The sequence below is a fragment of the Oncorhynchus tshawytscha genome, linkage group LG16, assembly GCF_018296145.1.
Source record: "Oncorhynchus tshawytscha isolate Ot180627B linkage group LG16, Otsh_v2.0, whole genome shotgun sequence".
Classification (NCBI taxonomy): domain Eukaryota; kingdom Metazoa; phylum Chordata; class Actinopteri; order Salmoniformes; family Salmonidae; genus Oncorhynchus; species Oncorhynchus tshawytscha.
The window spans coordinates 61,749,031-61,763,856 of NC_056444.1; the positions used below are offsets into that span (position 1 = coordinate 61,749,031).

The following is a 14,826-nucleotide window of genomic DNA, read 5'->3' on the forward strand; positions in this document are numbered from 1 at the left end:
GCTTGAATATGCCTTCAATTGATACAGACGCCCATAACTGTATAGAAGAAGAATTTACACCTGAGGAGATTGCAACAGCAGTGTCCGCAATGAAAAGTGGTAAATCACCGGGTCCGGACGGTTTTCCAACTGAATTTTACAGGACGTTTTCTGGTCTGCTTTGCCCATTCTTGTCTCGATGACTTGCAGAGTGCCTTAATACCTCAAAGCTACCGCCTAGTCTTTATCCGGCTTCAATTTCATTACTATTAAAGAAAAATAAAGACCCCCTGGAATGTGGATCCTATCGCCCAATCTCGCTTTTAAACTGCGATTACAAAATCCTAGCCAAGCTTTAAGCCATCCGTATGGAAGGCATGCTGCACCCAGTAATACACTCTGACCAGACTGGCTTTGTGAGAAGTAGGCATTTGTTTTCCAGCGTCGGGGGACCCGGAGGTGGTGGTCTCACTTGATGCGGAAAAAGCTTTTGACCGCGTTGAGTGAGACTACCTAACAGCTGCCCTTTACAGATTTGGCTTAGGCCCCAAATTCATTGCGTGGATAAAGATTCTTTATTTTTCTCCCATGGCTTCGGTACGGACTAACAACTTGTCCTCTGATTATTTTCCCTTGCACCGCGGTTCCAGACAGGGTTGTCCACTCTCCCCCTTGTTGTTTGCTCTGGCAATCGAGCCTCTCGCCATTGCACTACGCTCTATTGATGCCATTCAAGGTATAATCAGGACGGGCTTAGAGCAGAAAGTCTCGCTATATGCTGACGACCTTCTGTTGATCTCCAACCCCGATACCTCATTGCCATGTGCCTCATCTGTTCTTAAAAAGTTTGGATCAAACTCAGGGTACAAGCTGAATCTAGTTAAAAAAGTTAAAGTTACAAGTCTAAGTTAAAGTCTAAGTTAAAGTTACAAGGAAATATTCAAATTTGTTTCAGGAAAACTTTGTTGCTCTAGCAGACAGTTTGGAACAATCTTTTACTTTTTGGAATTCGCTACCTCTTTCTCTTATTGGAAGGATTAATGTCATTAAAATTAATGTGTTGCCCAAATTTTTATATTTATTTCAATGTTTACCCATTTTTATTACAAAATCTTTTTTTAATTCACTGGATCAAAAATTCATGTATTTTATTTTGGATGGCAAGGTACCGCGGATTGGTAGAAGACATTTACAGAAGCTCAAGGAACTGGGTGGTTTAGCGCTACCAAATTTTCAGACATACTATTGGGCTGCAAATTTCAGAGCCCTTTTGTACTGGCTGCAGGCTGATCCAACTGGCCCTAGACCATCTGGACCCAGAGTGGAGTCTGGATCATGTAAACCTACTGCACTTTCTTCTGTGTTGTGTGCTCGTCTCTCCCAGTGTCCCTAGGCAAAAGGTGTGTCAACCCAATTGTAAAGCAGTCCCTTAAAATTTGGAATCAGTTCCGTTTAGCCTGTAGCCTCCAAGGCTTTTCTCTATCAGGACCAATCAATCAGAACATTTCATTTCCTCCATCTTTGAATGATGGGGCTTTTGCCATCTGGCACTCACTAGGCCTCTCCTCACTAGCCCAATTATTCTTTGATGATACATTTGCCTCTTTTGCTCAGCTACAGGAAAAGTTCAACCTCCCCCAATCCCACTTTTTCCGCTATCTCCAGACTAGGAACTTTGTCAGAGCTAACGCACTTGAATTTCCCCATAGGCGAATACAGCTACAGAGAGCATCTTGGAACTGAACAAGCTTCCCAGGGGCGCAATTTCAGATGTATATGCAATCATTCATGACTTACAGAACCCTTCTTTGGTGCCTTTAAAGACTCAATGGGAAAAGGGTTTGGGGGAGAAACTTGGGGAAGACACCTGGGAATCTGTGCTGCACAGGGTGCATTTGTCCTCTTTTAGCACTAGACACAGCCTCATTCAATTCAAGGTGGTTCACCGTATCCACTAGTCCGGGGCCAAACTTGGAAGAATATTCTCTGGTTTTGATCCTACCTGTGTCAGATGTAAAACGGAACCAGCCACACGGTTGCATATGTTTTGGGGATGTCATAAACTGTCAGGTTTCTTGGAATTCATATTTAAAATGTTTCTCTGATATATATGGACACTGTTATAGATCCATCTCCCCTCACAGCCATTTTTGGTGTACTGCCCATAGGTACCCCCCTATCAAGAATCCACTGTTGCTTAGACAACTATTTTAGCTAGACGGCTAACACTACAGAACTAGAAGATGGCAGCTCCCCCATCTTATAAATATTGTGTGAGAGATGTGTTGTGCTCTATGAAACTAGAAAACAATTCAATTCAATACATGTGGGAACACCAAACTGTTTTATGAGGCCTGGGCTCCATTCTGGACTTACTTTAAACAGTCCATCCTCTGATGGCATTCATATTAAAACAAAAATAAGTCTGTATTTGACTCCCCTGTGACTTAAGTGTTGGATGAGCATTTCTTAGTTTTTTTTTTTTTTTGGGGGGGCATTAAGGTTGATGATGTGCTTTTCGATTATGTCCTGCGGATGCCTTGCTCGGTCAGAGACTAAAATGTGAGCTTGTTTTGCCCTGTTTTTCTTATTAATTGTTTACTTTTAAAGCATTGTAAACCTTTTTTTTTGGTCCAGTGGATGGTCGGTTTGTGGCCATGACTGTCTGAGTGGTTGCATTTCTCCACCTCTATCCCTTGACTGTTTACAGGAACAATGGTGAGGTGTTTGCTCTGTCCCTGTACTACAGATTTCCCTTTAACCTTTGTAGCCTTCTGCCCGGTGTGTTTAACTTGTCTAAAGTAGTGTCTTTAAAGCCAATTTTTTTTCTAGTTGAGTATATTATTTATATTGTTTTGTGTTGTCTTGTGTGTAACGTACACACGTAGCCTACATATCAATACATACACAAACTATCTAGGTCAAATAAGGGAGAGGCGTTGCGCGGTGTGTTTTATAAAAAAATGTAAACCAGGTTTGCTGTTAATTTGAGCAATATAAGATGGAACGGAATTCCATGCAATAATGGCTCTTTAGAATACTGTACGCTTTCTTGAATTTGTTAAGGATTTGGGGACTGTGAAAAGACCCCTGATGGCATGTCTATGCAAACAATTTGAGTTTCAACACACTGTTTCTTATAAAAAGAAGTGATGCAGTCAGTCTCTCCATAATTCTTAGCCAAGAGAGACTGGCATGCATTGCATGTATATCAGCCCTGTCATTACTTTGCCCTAAGTCATTACTCGGCACAATGGGTACAATTGATGGTATTGATCTATAACGCACGCTCCACAGTTGAACTTGTTGACTTGTGCCAAAGTGGCAGCTGCTAAGGGAGCAGTGGCAGACCAGACGATTGCAGCCAAGGTCCACACATGTTGGGTGAGCAGTATTGGTTGGTACAGTATGTGCCTCCCTGCTGAAAAAACAGCATAGGCCAGCCTAAATTTCAAGCTGGTCTGTCCAGCATGGCCTAGTGTAGAGGTCGACTGATTAATCGGAATGGACGATTAATTCGGGCCGATTTCAAGTTTTCATAACAATCGGAAATCTGCATTTTTGGACAGCGATTTGGCAGATTTTCTCAATATTTCTTTACACCTTTATTTAACTAGGCAAGTCAGTTAAGAACACATTCTTATTTTCAATGATGGCCTAGGAATGGCGGGTTAACTGCCTCGTTCAGGGGCATAACGACAGATTTTTACCTTGGTAGCTCGGGGGATTCAATCTTGCAAGCTTACAGTTAACTAGTCCAATGCTCTAACCACCTGATTACATTGCACTCCACGAGGAGTGCAATGTAATTGTCATTACACTCCACTGCCTCTTAAGCAAATGCAGTAAGCCAAGGTAAGTTGCTAGCTAGCATTAAACTTATCTTATAAAAAAAACAATTAAATCAATCAATCATAATCACTTGTTAACTACACATGGTTGATGATATTACTAGTTTATCTAGCGTGTCCTGCATTGCATATAGTCGATGCGGTGCGTATCGTTGCTCCAATGTGTACCTAACCATAAGCATCAAAGCCTTTCTTAAAATTAATACACAGAAGTATATATTTTTAAACCTGCATATTTAGCTAGGTTAGCAGGCAATATTAACAAGGTGAAATTGTGTCACTTCTCTTGCGTTCATTGCACGCAGAGTCAGTGTATATGCAACAGTTTGGGCCGCCTAATTTGCCAGAAGTGTACGTAATTATGACATAACATTGAAGGTTGTGCAATATAACAGGAATATTTAGACTTATGGATGCCACCCGTTAGATAAAATACGGAACGGTTCCGTATTTCACTGAAAGAATAAACGGTTTGTTTTTTCAAAATGATAGTTTTCGGATTCAACGATATTAATGACCCACGGTTCGTATTTCTGTGTGTTGTGTTATAATGAAGTCTATGATTTGATAGAGCAGTCTGACTGAGCGATGGTAGACACCAGCAGGCTCGTAAGCGTTCATTCAAACAGCACTTTCGTGCGTTTGCCAGCAGCTCTTCGCAAAGCTTCAAGCATTGCGCTGTTTATGACTTCAAGCCTATCAACTCCCGAGATTAGGCTGGTGTAACCGATGTGAAATGGCTAGCTAGTTAGCGGGGTGTGCACTAATAGCGTTTCAAACGTCACTCGCTCTGAGACTTGGACTAGTTGTTCCCCTTGCTCTGCATGGGTAACGCTGCTTCGAGGGTGGCTGTTGTCGTTGTGTTCCTGGTTCAAGCCCAGGTAGGAGCGAGGAGAGGGATGGAAGCTATACTGTTACACTGGCAATACTAAAGTGCCCATAAGAACATCCAATAGTCAAAGGTTAATGAAATACAAATGGTAGAGAGAAATAGTCCTATAATTCCTATAATAACTACAACCTAAAACTTCTTACCTGGGAACATTGAAGACTCATGTTAAAAGGAACCACCAACTTTCATATGTTCTCATGTTCTGAGCAAGGAACTGAAACGTTAGCTTTCTTACATGGCACATACCGCACTTTTACTTTCTTCTTGCATTATTTAAACCAAATTGAACATGTTTCATTATTTATTTAAGGCTAAATTGATTTTATTGATGTATTATATTAAGTTAAAATAAGTGTTCATTCAGTATTGTTGCAATTGTCATTATTACAAATATATATATTTTTTAATTGGCCGATTAATTGGTATCGGCTTTCTTTTGGGGGGGGGGGTCCTCCAATAATCGGTATCGGCATTGAAAAATCATAATCGGTCGACCTCTAGTCTAGTGGGTTACGCTGACGATGCTGGTGACAAAGTTGGTCTAGCTCAGGGATGGGCAACAGACCCTTTGTAGGCCTGCGGATCAATTTTCACAAAAATAAAAAATATAACACCCCATCGGGTTCTCTCCACTTACTGTTGAGACTTAGAATACACAATGTGCAATTTGGTTGTGCATCAAACATTTTTTTCTTATGTCAGTCAATCAAGCATCCCACGTCAGCATTTTTTTTTTTAGCTTGGTAAGTTAGCTAGTCAGCTAAACTTGTAGTAATCATGGTCTAATTAGTCACTCACTCAGATATGGTATCATATGTTAAACTGCAAACATTTCTTTCCACCCTATGGTAAAATGCCTAGAATTGTGCAGAAAAACTGCACAATGGAGGGTGTAGATATAGCTGCTTATAGGCACGGCTTACTTATTTAAAGGTTCGTTATGTGTGCATTTGTTTCATTCTGCTGGAGTTGACATCAAAGCAACTATAAATTGTTGCAATTCATATACAAATATTGAACGCATTTAATGAGACAATTAAAAGATGTGCAACATGAAAACATTGTCCCAATTACATTGTGTAATTTAATGGCGGTCCCTAACCAGCCCCAGAGACAAGCTATTACTAACCAATGTCAAACCAACTTTACCATGTTGGCACATCAGCCAGCTGAAGCAATTGGCAAATGAAGTTGGCTAGCTGGCTGAAGGAGAGGATCTGGTAAAATATGGTATGTTGCTAATATCATCTAGGTAGCTAGCACCTTTGCAGAAAATTAGCCTATCCATGGCAAAATGCAGTTTTTTGGGGGGGTCAAAATAGGGCTTGGGTGGTGGACATGGAGGGGGGGTGTCTGTGGGAATGGTCACTGGTGCGGTCGCCGACAAAAAATTTAGAGGCCCTCCTGTTTGCCGTAGTGAAAATCAATGGGGGCCCCATGCCATTACAAAAATACCCCAAAATAGATCATTTTGCGCAGACCTGTGCACACTGTGGACCTGTGAGCACTGTGATAGAAGTGCTTTAGATTCATCTTTAGAAACACTGTCATAAAAGTTGGTCTAATTTACTCGAAAGTCTAATTGTGGCAACAAAAACATTTTGGCTGGAAGATGTTTACATTTTTTTTTAAAACTACCTGCCCCAGTGACTGGTGGACCAAAAATAGTTTCAGGCCCTATATACAGTGCATTCGGGAAGTATTCAGAGCCCTTGACCTTCCACATTTTGTTACTTTACAGTCTTGTTCTAAAATTGAATAAAGTGTTTTATTCCCTCAATCTACAAACAGTATCCCATAATGACAAAGCAAAAACAGGTTTGCAAGCTTTGCACAACTGTATTTGAGGAGTTTATTTCATTCTTCTCTGCAGTTCCTCTCCAAGTTGTAGAAACATCTTCAAGGATGATCAATGGAAACAGGATGCACCTGAGATCAACTTTGAGTCTCATAGCAAAAGGGTCTGAATACTTATCTAAATTAGGTATGTTTTTTTATTTTTAATACATTTGCTAAAATGTCAACAAAAAAAAAAAAAAACTTTTGTTTTGTCATTATGGGGTATTGTGTGTAGATTGATGAGGAATTGTTTTTATTTAATCCATTTTAGAATAAGTCTGTAACTTTACAAAATGTGGAAAAAGTCCAGGGTCTGATAGTTTCCGAATGCAATGTAGGTCCATTATCTTTTCTACACACTTTACATCTGGTTTTAGTCATTTACACTGAAAATATTAACAAAAAACAGCACACCCGAGACTTTTGTATGCAGAAAAACCCTGGATTGTAAATATCTGACTGCTACCACGATAGTAATATGTACAACACAAAAGCATGTAAATAAGCCAACAAAGTGAAATAAAATATGGAACTGTAGATGAAAATGTTCAATATATCTTTCGTTTTGGAACAAGGCAGCTAGTAGCTAGCAGACAGCAAAGGTGTTGGCTAGAGACGAAGTCCAAGAGCTTGCAGGGATTTGTCTACTTTGTTGCCAATTAGCATTTTCAAATCAGTAAATAGAGCCGAATATATTGATGAATAAGATTGGAATCATTTCCGTGTTTGACCGCTAGGTTTTATGACAACACAAGTAATCTATAGCCCTGCTCATTCCTGAGCTTAAAATGATGATCCTTTGCTCAGGACAAGGGCATTTCCTGGCAGAGAAACATGGAAATGGATAATATAGAAAATTATAAAAACAATTCTTATCCCTTATAAAATTCACCTGAAGCTATTTTTTAGATCAAATAATACAAATGAAATGTCCTTGCCAGACAAGGATTGTCCTAACTTTCATGAATCCCTGAAATGTATATGGCATTACAGATAAGTGTGCAAGTACTATTCAGGACTCCACATTAACGCTTGTCCTCTTGTCCAGGACAATAAAAAAATATATTGTCGGACTAGAAAAATAGATTTAAGTTGTCTGAATGGACAATTAAAAAATTAAAAAATCACAAATCAAACAATAACTCTGATCAGAATTGGATAACGTTGGAATAATATTAAAATCTATTTTTCATATACATAAATTTTAAAAAGCCTACACGTCAAAGTGTATGTGATCGGCTACAGCCTCATGTCCAAACCGATGCGGACATGAAACGCCAGAAAATGTTGCCAAACTTGAATGACTTAATTAGGCACCCCCCACCCCCAGGCTAAACGCCAGTCATGTTTGTCAAATATATTAAGGATAATTGTTTCCCGCTAATTGCATTGTGCACATTGTTGAGCTTATAATATGAAGAAGTAAAACTAGACCAACATTTTAAAGTAAACGTCTGATCTGTTGCATCAGCTTCATTGCTTCTAAAAACATTTTAATGTGCAGTGATATTAATTCTGGATCAGTCATCCAGAGTCAGTTTTGAATCAGACATTTTTTATTGTCCCAGGGATGCACACCTTTCATTTCAAGCCCTGGAGGGAATTATTTTATAAAGACAAAAGTATGTTGTTGTAACTGTAATGTTACAATACTTTAGAGGCTACCAAGAGGAGCCAACCATCCTCCAGCAGAGCCTTAAAGCGGCAGTGTTGTAACCTACATTTTCGTGTGATTCTCTAATGGTAAAAAAGATAATGCGTTTATTTTGTGTCATACATGGATGTAAAAATGGTGTTAAAGATTTTTTAAATTTAGGATAAGTGACTTGGGTAAAAAAAAATATTATAATAATAATAATTCTGTCCTACTTGTCCAAAGGACAAGTGGCTAAAAAAATGTAGTCAAGCCCGGCTACTGATTTGACAAAGCAATATCCATCATGATGACACGGTCCACCATCTATGACATGCAACAATCAGCTGCATTGACAATCAGTAGTGTGGATTTAATTGTGTGTGCAGTAAGATGAATTGCAGTACCTCCTGGAAGCCGTTGTACTGCTCGCAGTTGGGGCAGTCCCAGCAGTTTCTGTTTCCATATGGGACCACTGAGTCCTGGTTGCAGAACCAGCAATTCACATTGACATGTGTGGGTTTCTTTCTGTATAGGGAAGAGAAGTGTTTTACTTTAGATACACTGTCTAAAGGTGATATTGCTGATCCAGGTAAAGAGCTTGATGCAGCGTTGTGGACTTGAGTCACAAATTTGATGACTTGAGACTCAACTTGATAGAAATTAAAATGGCTTGGAGCCTCAAGATTCGGCCCTCGACTTGAGACTGATTACTTTAAATTCTGTCTAAGTTCTCTGTGCATTACTCTCCACTCAGCCAGACAGTAGATGCAGCACCTTCCTTGCAAAAAAAAGAGTTGGCTAGTGAAACGCACACTCGGCCCTCTGATTGGAGAGAGGTTGGGTAAGCTAGCAAACAGACTGCCGATTTGCTGTACAGCTATAGAATTGGGTGCAGCGCAAACGTCAAATTGTAGGGCGAGAGGATGGCCATAAATAGGAAGTTCCACAAAAAAAACTGGTGATCAATAATATGAACGGTTTATTTTGCAAACTCAACAGCAATGGAGCACCAAGCAACAACTACTGGCGTAGGCCTACTGGTAGGCTGTCAAAATTGTTGCAATGTATACATTTACTTATGAAGATTGCATTTGGAATCTGTTCAAATTAATTACTGTAGGCGCATCTCTCCACTTGTGATCGCCAAACTCCCTTCAGTGGAGGAGAGTGCTTTGTTCTCTTGTTGAAATGTTTGACGTTGCTTTCACACATTTAAATGCATGTAGCAAATCTATAATTGCTGGGGTTTCATCATTCCATCCACATACCTTTAATTACAACACTTAGATATTTGATTCATACCATACATTTTAATTTAGTCCTACCATTTCTTACCCCCCTGAGTGGGAGCAATGTTTATTACGCACATGAACGTTCGCAAGACTCATGGAGGTGAAGTTCTGTTTATTTAACTCACTGTATGGTTTTCTTTGTTCATATATCCCAGGGTGTCGGAGTTCTGTGTCCTAGGTCTGTCATTCAGCTTGTGCATTATAGGAGTGCACGTGCCTCACTGCACATAGAAATAGGCACTGAGTCAGTAGGTTCAATAAGATTAATTACTGTTCCATGTGTGAACGGTGATGCAATATCATTAAGTCTGATTAAGACGAATGTACCAATGATGGGGAATTGCCTTTTACATTGTAGAACCAGTTTATCGGTTGTAATTGCCAAGTGGGTAATTGTATGATCCTAGGAGGGGCCAAATGCTTAAACTGTATGTACCTGTTTGAGCTCCTGTTAGACATTCGATTTGGTTTCAAGGGAAGCTGTGCAGTCTTACCCTCCTCTACCTATGTCAGTTCAGATAAGACAGGTTAAGCCTCATACACAGGCTATTTCCTGTGTATATTCGGTCAATCTACTCATATTTAGTATGATATGACGCTTTCACCATTGGATCACCAAGACCTGTAAATAAATATACTCTGAGCACATCAACCTGCCTTGTCTTCTGCTGATTTCATGCCCTTATGACTGCTACAAGGTCCCTATTTTATTATGACTGCTACAAGGTCCTTATTTTACAATGACAATCAAAATATATGTTGTAGACAAAATAAGAAAAAGGGCTGCCTGGTAGCCTCAATAAAAATACAAAGATTTGCAATGACAAGTTCAACTACATGTATATATATTTTTTTTTTTACTAGACTTGAGACTTGCTCTTAGAATGCATGACTTGGACTTCACCCATTATACTTGTGACTAGACTTGAGACTCTTGACCTTGTTACTTGCGACTTCAATAATCGTGACTTGGTACCACCTCTGGCTAGATGGAACACGGTTTCGCAGAAACACATCATAGGATAGTCATGCGAAAGTGTGACTTGAATGTAAAACTAAATAGCTAACTATATTTGCAAACAGCATGATTTAGGCTAGTCCAATTAATCAGGCCATAATACACAATTAATTGGTATATACAGCCTGAAACGAATGCCTGCAAAATCGTGTAAATGTTCCTTACAAGCAAGAATGTTGAATGAAATTACATTTATATTTACTCCACCAATTGTCTATGCGGTACCAAAATGTGAGACAATTTGCTCACCAATACTAGCTATTGAACCAAACATACAATGACAATGGTCAATTCTGAATAAGGGGAGGATGATAAAACATCCACACCTTTCTTTTTTAATTTTAGAATAAATAAATCTCCTTGTCATGGCATTCTTGGTTCAATAGAAAACTGAATATGCAATATAAAACGTCCTAACTATTGAACCAAACATGCCACGAAACACACTTTATTCAGATTTCAATCTTAAAACCAAAAAAAGGTTGTGGATTGTTTTCCAACCTCTCGATTCAGAATATACCATTTTCATGGCATGCTTGGTTCAATAGCTAGTATTGGTGAGCAAATGTCTAAAATTGAGACCGCAGAGACAACCAGTAGAGTATGTTAAGTTTGAGTGTAATTGTATGAAACCTTATGGATTGTAAGGAACATTTACACGATTTTGCAGTCATTCCTTTGAGGCTGTAGATTACGAGGGGTGAAACAGTACGTGTATTCGTATTGAACCGTTCGGTACAGGGTCCACGGTGCAGTACAGGAAAATATATACACATATCATTGTAAAGAAAATATTATTGCATAAACCAATGGCATGTAAATTAACATGGGAAAAATATCCACATAGTAATTAGGTTGTATTCAAAACACAAAAAAAGTTGCTCCGCTCATTAGTTATTTCACTCCAGCGAGAACAGAGCTGAGAGACCGTCGTAGCAGCAATTAGCCGATGAAGGAATTAGCAGTTAGGTAAATGCAAAGGAGCAACATGGCAAGCCAGAACTAGAAGACGCACCAGTATCATTCAGGTCTGCCACCTGGGAACATTTCGGTTTCCCTGTAAACTATAACGGGGATTGCCAACAAGTGGTGGATAAAATTTCCACAATATGGAGGCTCTGTTCATTGCCGATAGACTATTCGAGTGGCAATACGAGTAACATGACTACTCATTTGAGCAGACATCACCCCAAAGTGCCAATTGGTGGGACTACGCGAAAAAAATGAAACAGCAACCACCTCTCCCCACAGCCTTCAAGCAACAATATGCGGCTGACTACGGTAGGGCTATCAAAAAATCAGCGCAGGGATAGCAAAATTCATAGCGGCAAATATAAGACCTTTCTCTGTAGTAGAATGCGGGGTTCAGAAATATGTTTAAACATGTTTAAAATAAAGAACTTGACTCTGGGTTTGCGCCCAAACTCTGCCGCAGGCGACCGGGAGGTCCGTGGGGCGATGCACAATTGGCCTAGCGCCGTCCGGGTTAGGCCGGTAGGGATATCCTTGTCTCATCGTGCACCAGCGACTCCTGTGGCGGGCCGGGCGAGGTGTGCATTAACCAAGGTAGCCCGGTGCACGGTATTTCCTCCGACACGTTGGTGCGGCTGGCTTCCGGGTTGGAGGCGCGCTGTGTTAAAGAAGCAGTGCGGCTTGGTTGGGTTGTGTTTCGAAGGACGCATGGTTTTCGACCTTAGTCTCTCCCGAGCCCGTACGGGAGTTGTAGCGATGAGACAAGATAGTAATTACTAACAATTGGATACCACAAAATTGGGGAGAAAAGGGGGTCAAATTAAAATAAATGTTTTAAAAAAAAATAAAGAACTTGAGAGTGAGTTGTCAAAAACGCTGTCTGTTCGCTACCAGACAGTTGGACTACTTGATCTACAGAGTGCTACCTTACTGTAACGGCTCATTTCATTACGGCAGAGTGGGAGATAAAAAGCCATGTCCTTCAAACACGTCCCCTTGAGTGTAGTCACACCAGTGTAAACTTGGAGGAAGAGCTAAGGGAAGTAGTTGCAGTGTGGAAGTTGGAGAGGGATAATTTAACGATTCCTGTGACTACTGACAACGCTAGAAATATTGTAAATGCAGTTGCACTAGCTGGATTGGGGCCACAGATAGGATGCTTTGCTCACGTAATTAATCTAGCATCTCAAAAAGAAATGTCAGTGAATCCAATCTCTCGCCTCCTAGCAAAGATCAGGAAGGTGGTATATCCTTCTTTCATAAAAGCACAACTGCTGAACATGTTTTCAAGACAAAACAGGAGATGCTGGAGCTGCCAAACCACAAACTAAGCCAAGATGTCCCTACTAGATGGAATTCAAGCCATGACATGGCTGAGAGATACCTTGAGCAGAAAGTTGGTGTATTCTACACTGACTGATCAAGCTGTGAGGAAGAATGTCAACAATAGTGACTTTGTCTAAAAATGACATAAGACTAGCAGAGGAAGTTATCAAAGTGTGCAAATCTCTCAAAACAGTCACAACACTGATATTCACAGAGCATTCCATCAGTTTCCATGGTCCTGCCTATGAAAAACAATGATTCTGAAATCAATGATGGCATCTGATGAAGATGAACCCGCAGTAAGGGATGTCAAGACTGCTATCAGAGTTAACCTGGAGCCTAGATATGCTGACCCTGATGTCCAAGACTTCTTACACAAGAGCACTGCTTTGGACCCCGGGTTCAAGTCCCTGCTGCACCAGGATGCTGCTGCTCGTCTGAGTCTACAATGAACTCACAGCAGAGATTGTGACCAATATACAACAGGTATTGTATTTATTTTGTTCATGTGACATTATTTTATTAATTAGTGATCTAAAAATGATAAAGTAATAATTGCAATTGTCATAATAGTATCTGATATATTTCTAACAACAAATCATATTTTTAAAGCCAATTCAGAGATTGCAATTTTCATCTCATTTAATTCTGCAAGGTCAAGCCACAGATACCACAGGAGCCAACCCCTCTCCAGAGACGGCAGCTGACAGGGGTTCTCCTCCAGAAAATAAGTCTACCATGGCTGAGCTTTTTGGGGATTGTTCCAGGAGGAGGGAACCAAGGTCATAGAGGAGATGACCTCATACCGGGAAGTGGACTGTATTGCACTGGATGCTGATCCACTTACATGGTGGAAGACCAAAGAGTTAATATACCCTCATGTTGCCATGTTAGCAAGGCGCTACCTGGCTGTGCCTGGGACCTCTGTCCCTAGCGAGAGGATATTCTCCACAGCGGCTGACATTGTCACAGCAAGCCGATCTGTGCTCAATGCAGATCATGTGGATACCCTAATCTTAAAAGAAAACTTGAAAATCTGTTTTTTTGTTCTTCTTCAAGTAACCAGTCTCAAGTGGTCCTATTTGGTTTAAGGCACTGCAATGTGACTTAATTTTGAAACCGTAACGTTACCGAACCGTGACACCACTGTATCGTACCGAACCGTCCGTTTTGTGAACCGTTTCACCACTAGTAGATACCAATTGATTGTATTATAGACTAATTATATCAGACTAGGTTAAGGCTAGCGAACTACCGGGTGTGTTAAAATAAATGAAACGTGATACATTCGAGGCGGACATCCTGTAACGTAATGTTACTACTAATCAAAGGCGCACGCGGGGGCCCACTCGCCATGGACAATGTTAGTTAGCTAGCAGCTATCTAGCTAGTTCATTACCAGTTGACAGGCGGTTTGCAGGAATATTATTTGGTCATAGGATCTTATATTGATCGCTTTAAATGGCTGCAACTAATGTTAGTAGTGTATGATTACGTGTTAGTTGGCTCATTAGCTGCGTGAAATATGATAAGCAAACATGGCAGACTAGCTAGTTTACTGCATACCTTGTTGCAATTTTGTAAATCAGAGCTCCCCCAGCCATAAAGACCGTTGCTCCGGCTCCTCCGTACATGAATTGAGGATATTCCAAGATCAGCTGGTTGAACGCCTCCATTTATTCCCAGTGTTTGGCAGTTATCGAAAACAGAAGTGTATGGCAGCTAGTGTTTATATTTCCAGACATGTATCGAGCATGCACGAGGCAAACTCCGAATTGACCTCTTTCAGAGAGGAAAGAGGCCCCGCCTCTTCTTCGTCTTCTTCTTCTTCTTTGGGATTGGCTTGGAGGATCGCATCCAACATTAAAGGTGCATAAGCCGCCACCTACTGTACTGGAGTGTGAGGCCAGTTACTGCCGATCTACATTAAATTCTCTTCATTAGTCCTGTTCTTCTAAGAACGTGGTATAGAGCTCTAGACACCACTTTCCTCCCTCCACTACACCACCCAAACCCCTAGC

General features: G+C 40.5%; 1 protein-coding gene across 3 annotated transcripts in view; it reads right to left on the bottom strand.

Annotated features, from left to right (window-relative positions):
• Positions 1-14,613, bottom strand: part of tmem201 (transmembrane protein 201) — a 29,268-nt gene extending 14,655 nt beyond the window's left edge. For all 3 annotated transcript variants that reach the window (XM_024375693.2, XM_024375692.2, XM_024375694.2), the window contains exons 1-2: positions 14,372-14,613; positions 8,602-8,722 (exon numbers count right to left, since the gene is read on the bottom strand). In XM_024375693.2, the coding sequence (XP_024231461.1) occupies positions 8,602-8,722; positions 14,372-14,481 (231 nt within the window). In that variant the 5' untranslated portion in view covers positions 14,482-14,613. The remainder of the gene's footprint in view (positions 1-8,601; positions 8,723-14,371) is intronic.
• Between the last annotated feature and the right edge of the window lie 213 nt (positions 14,614-14,826).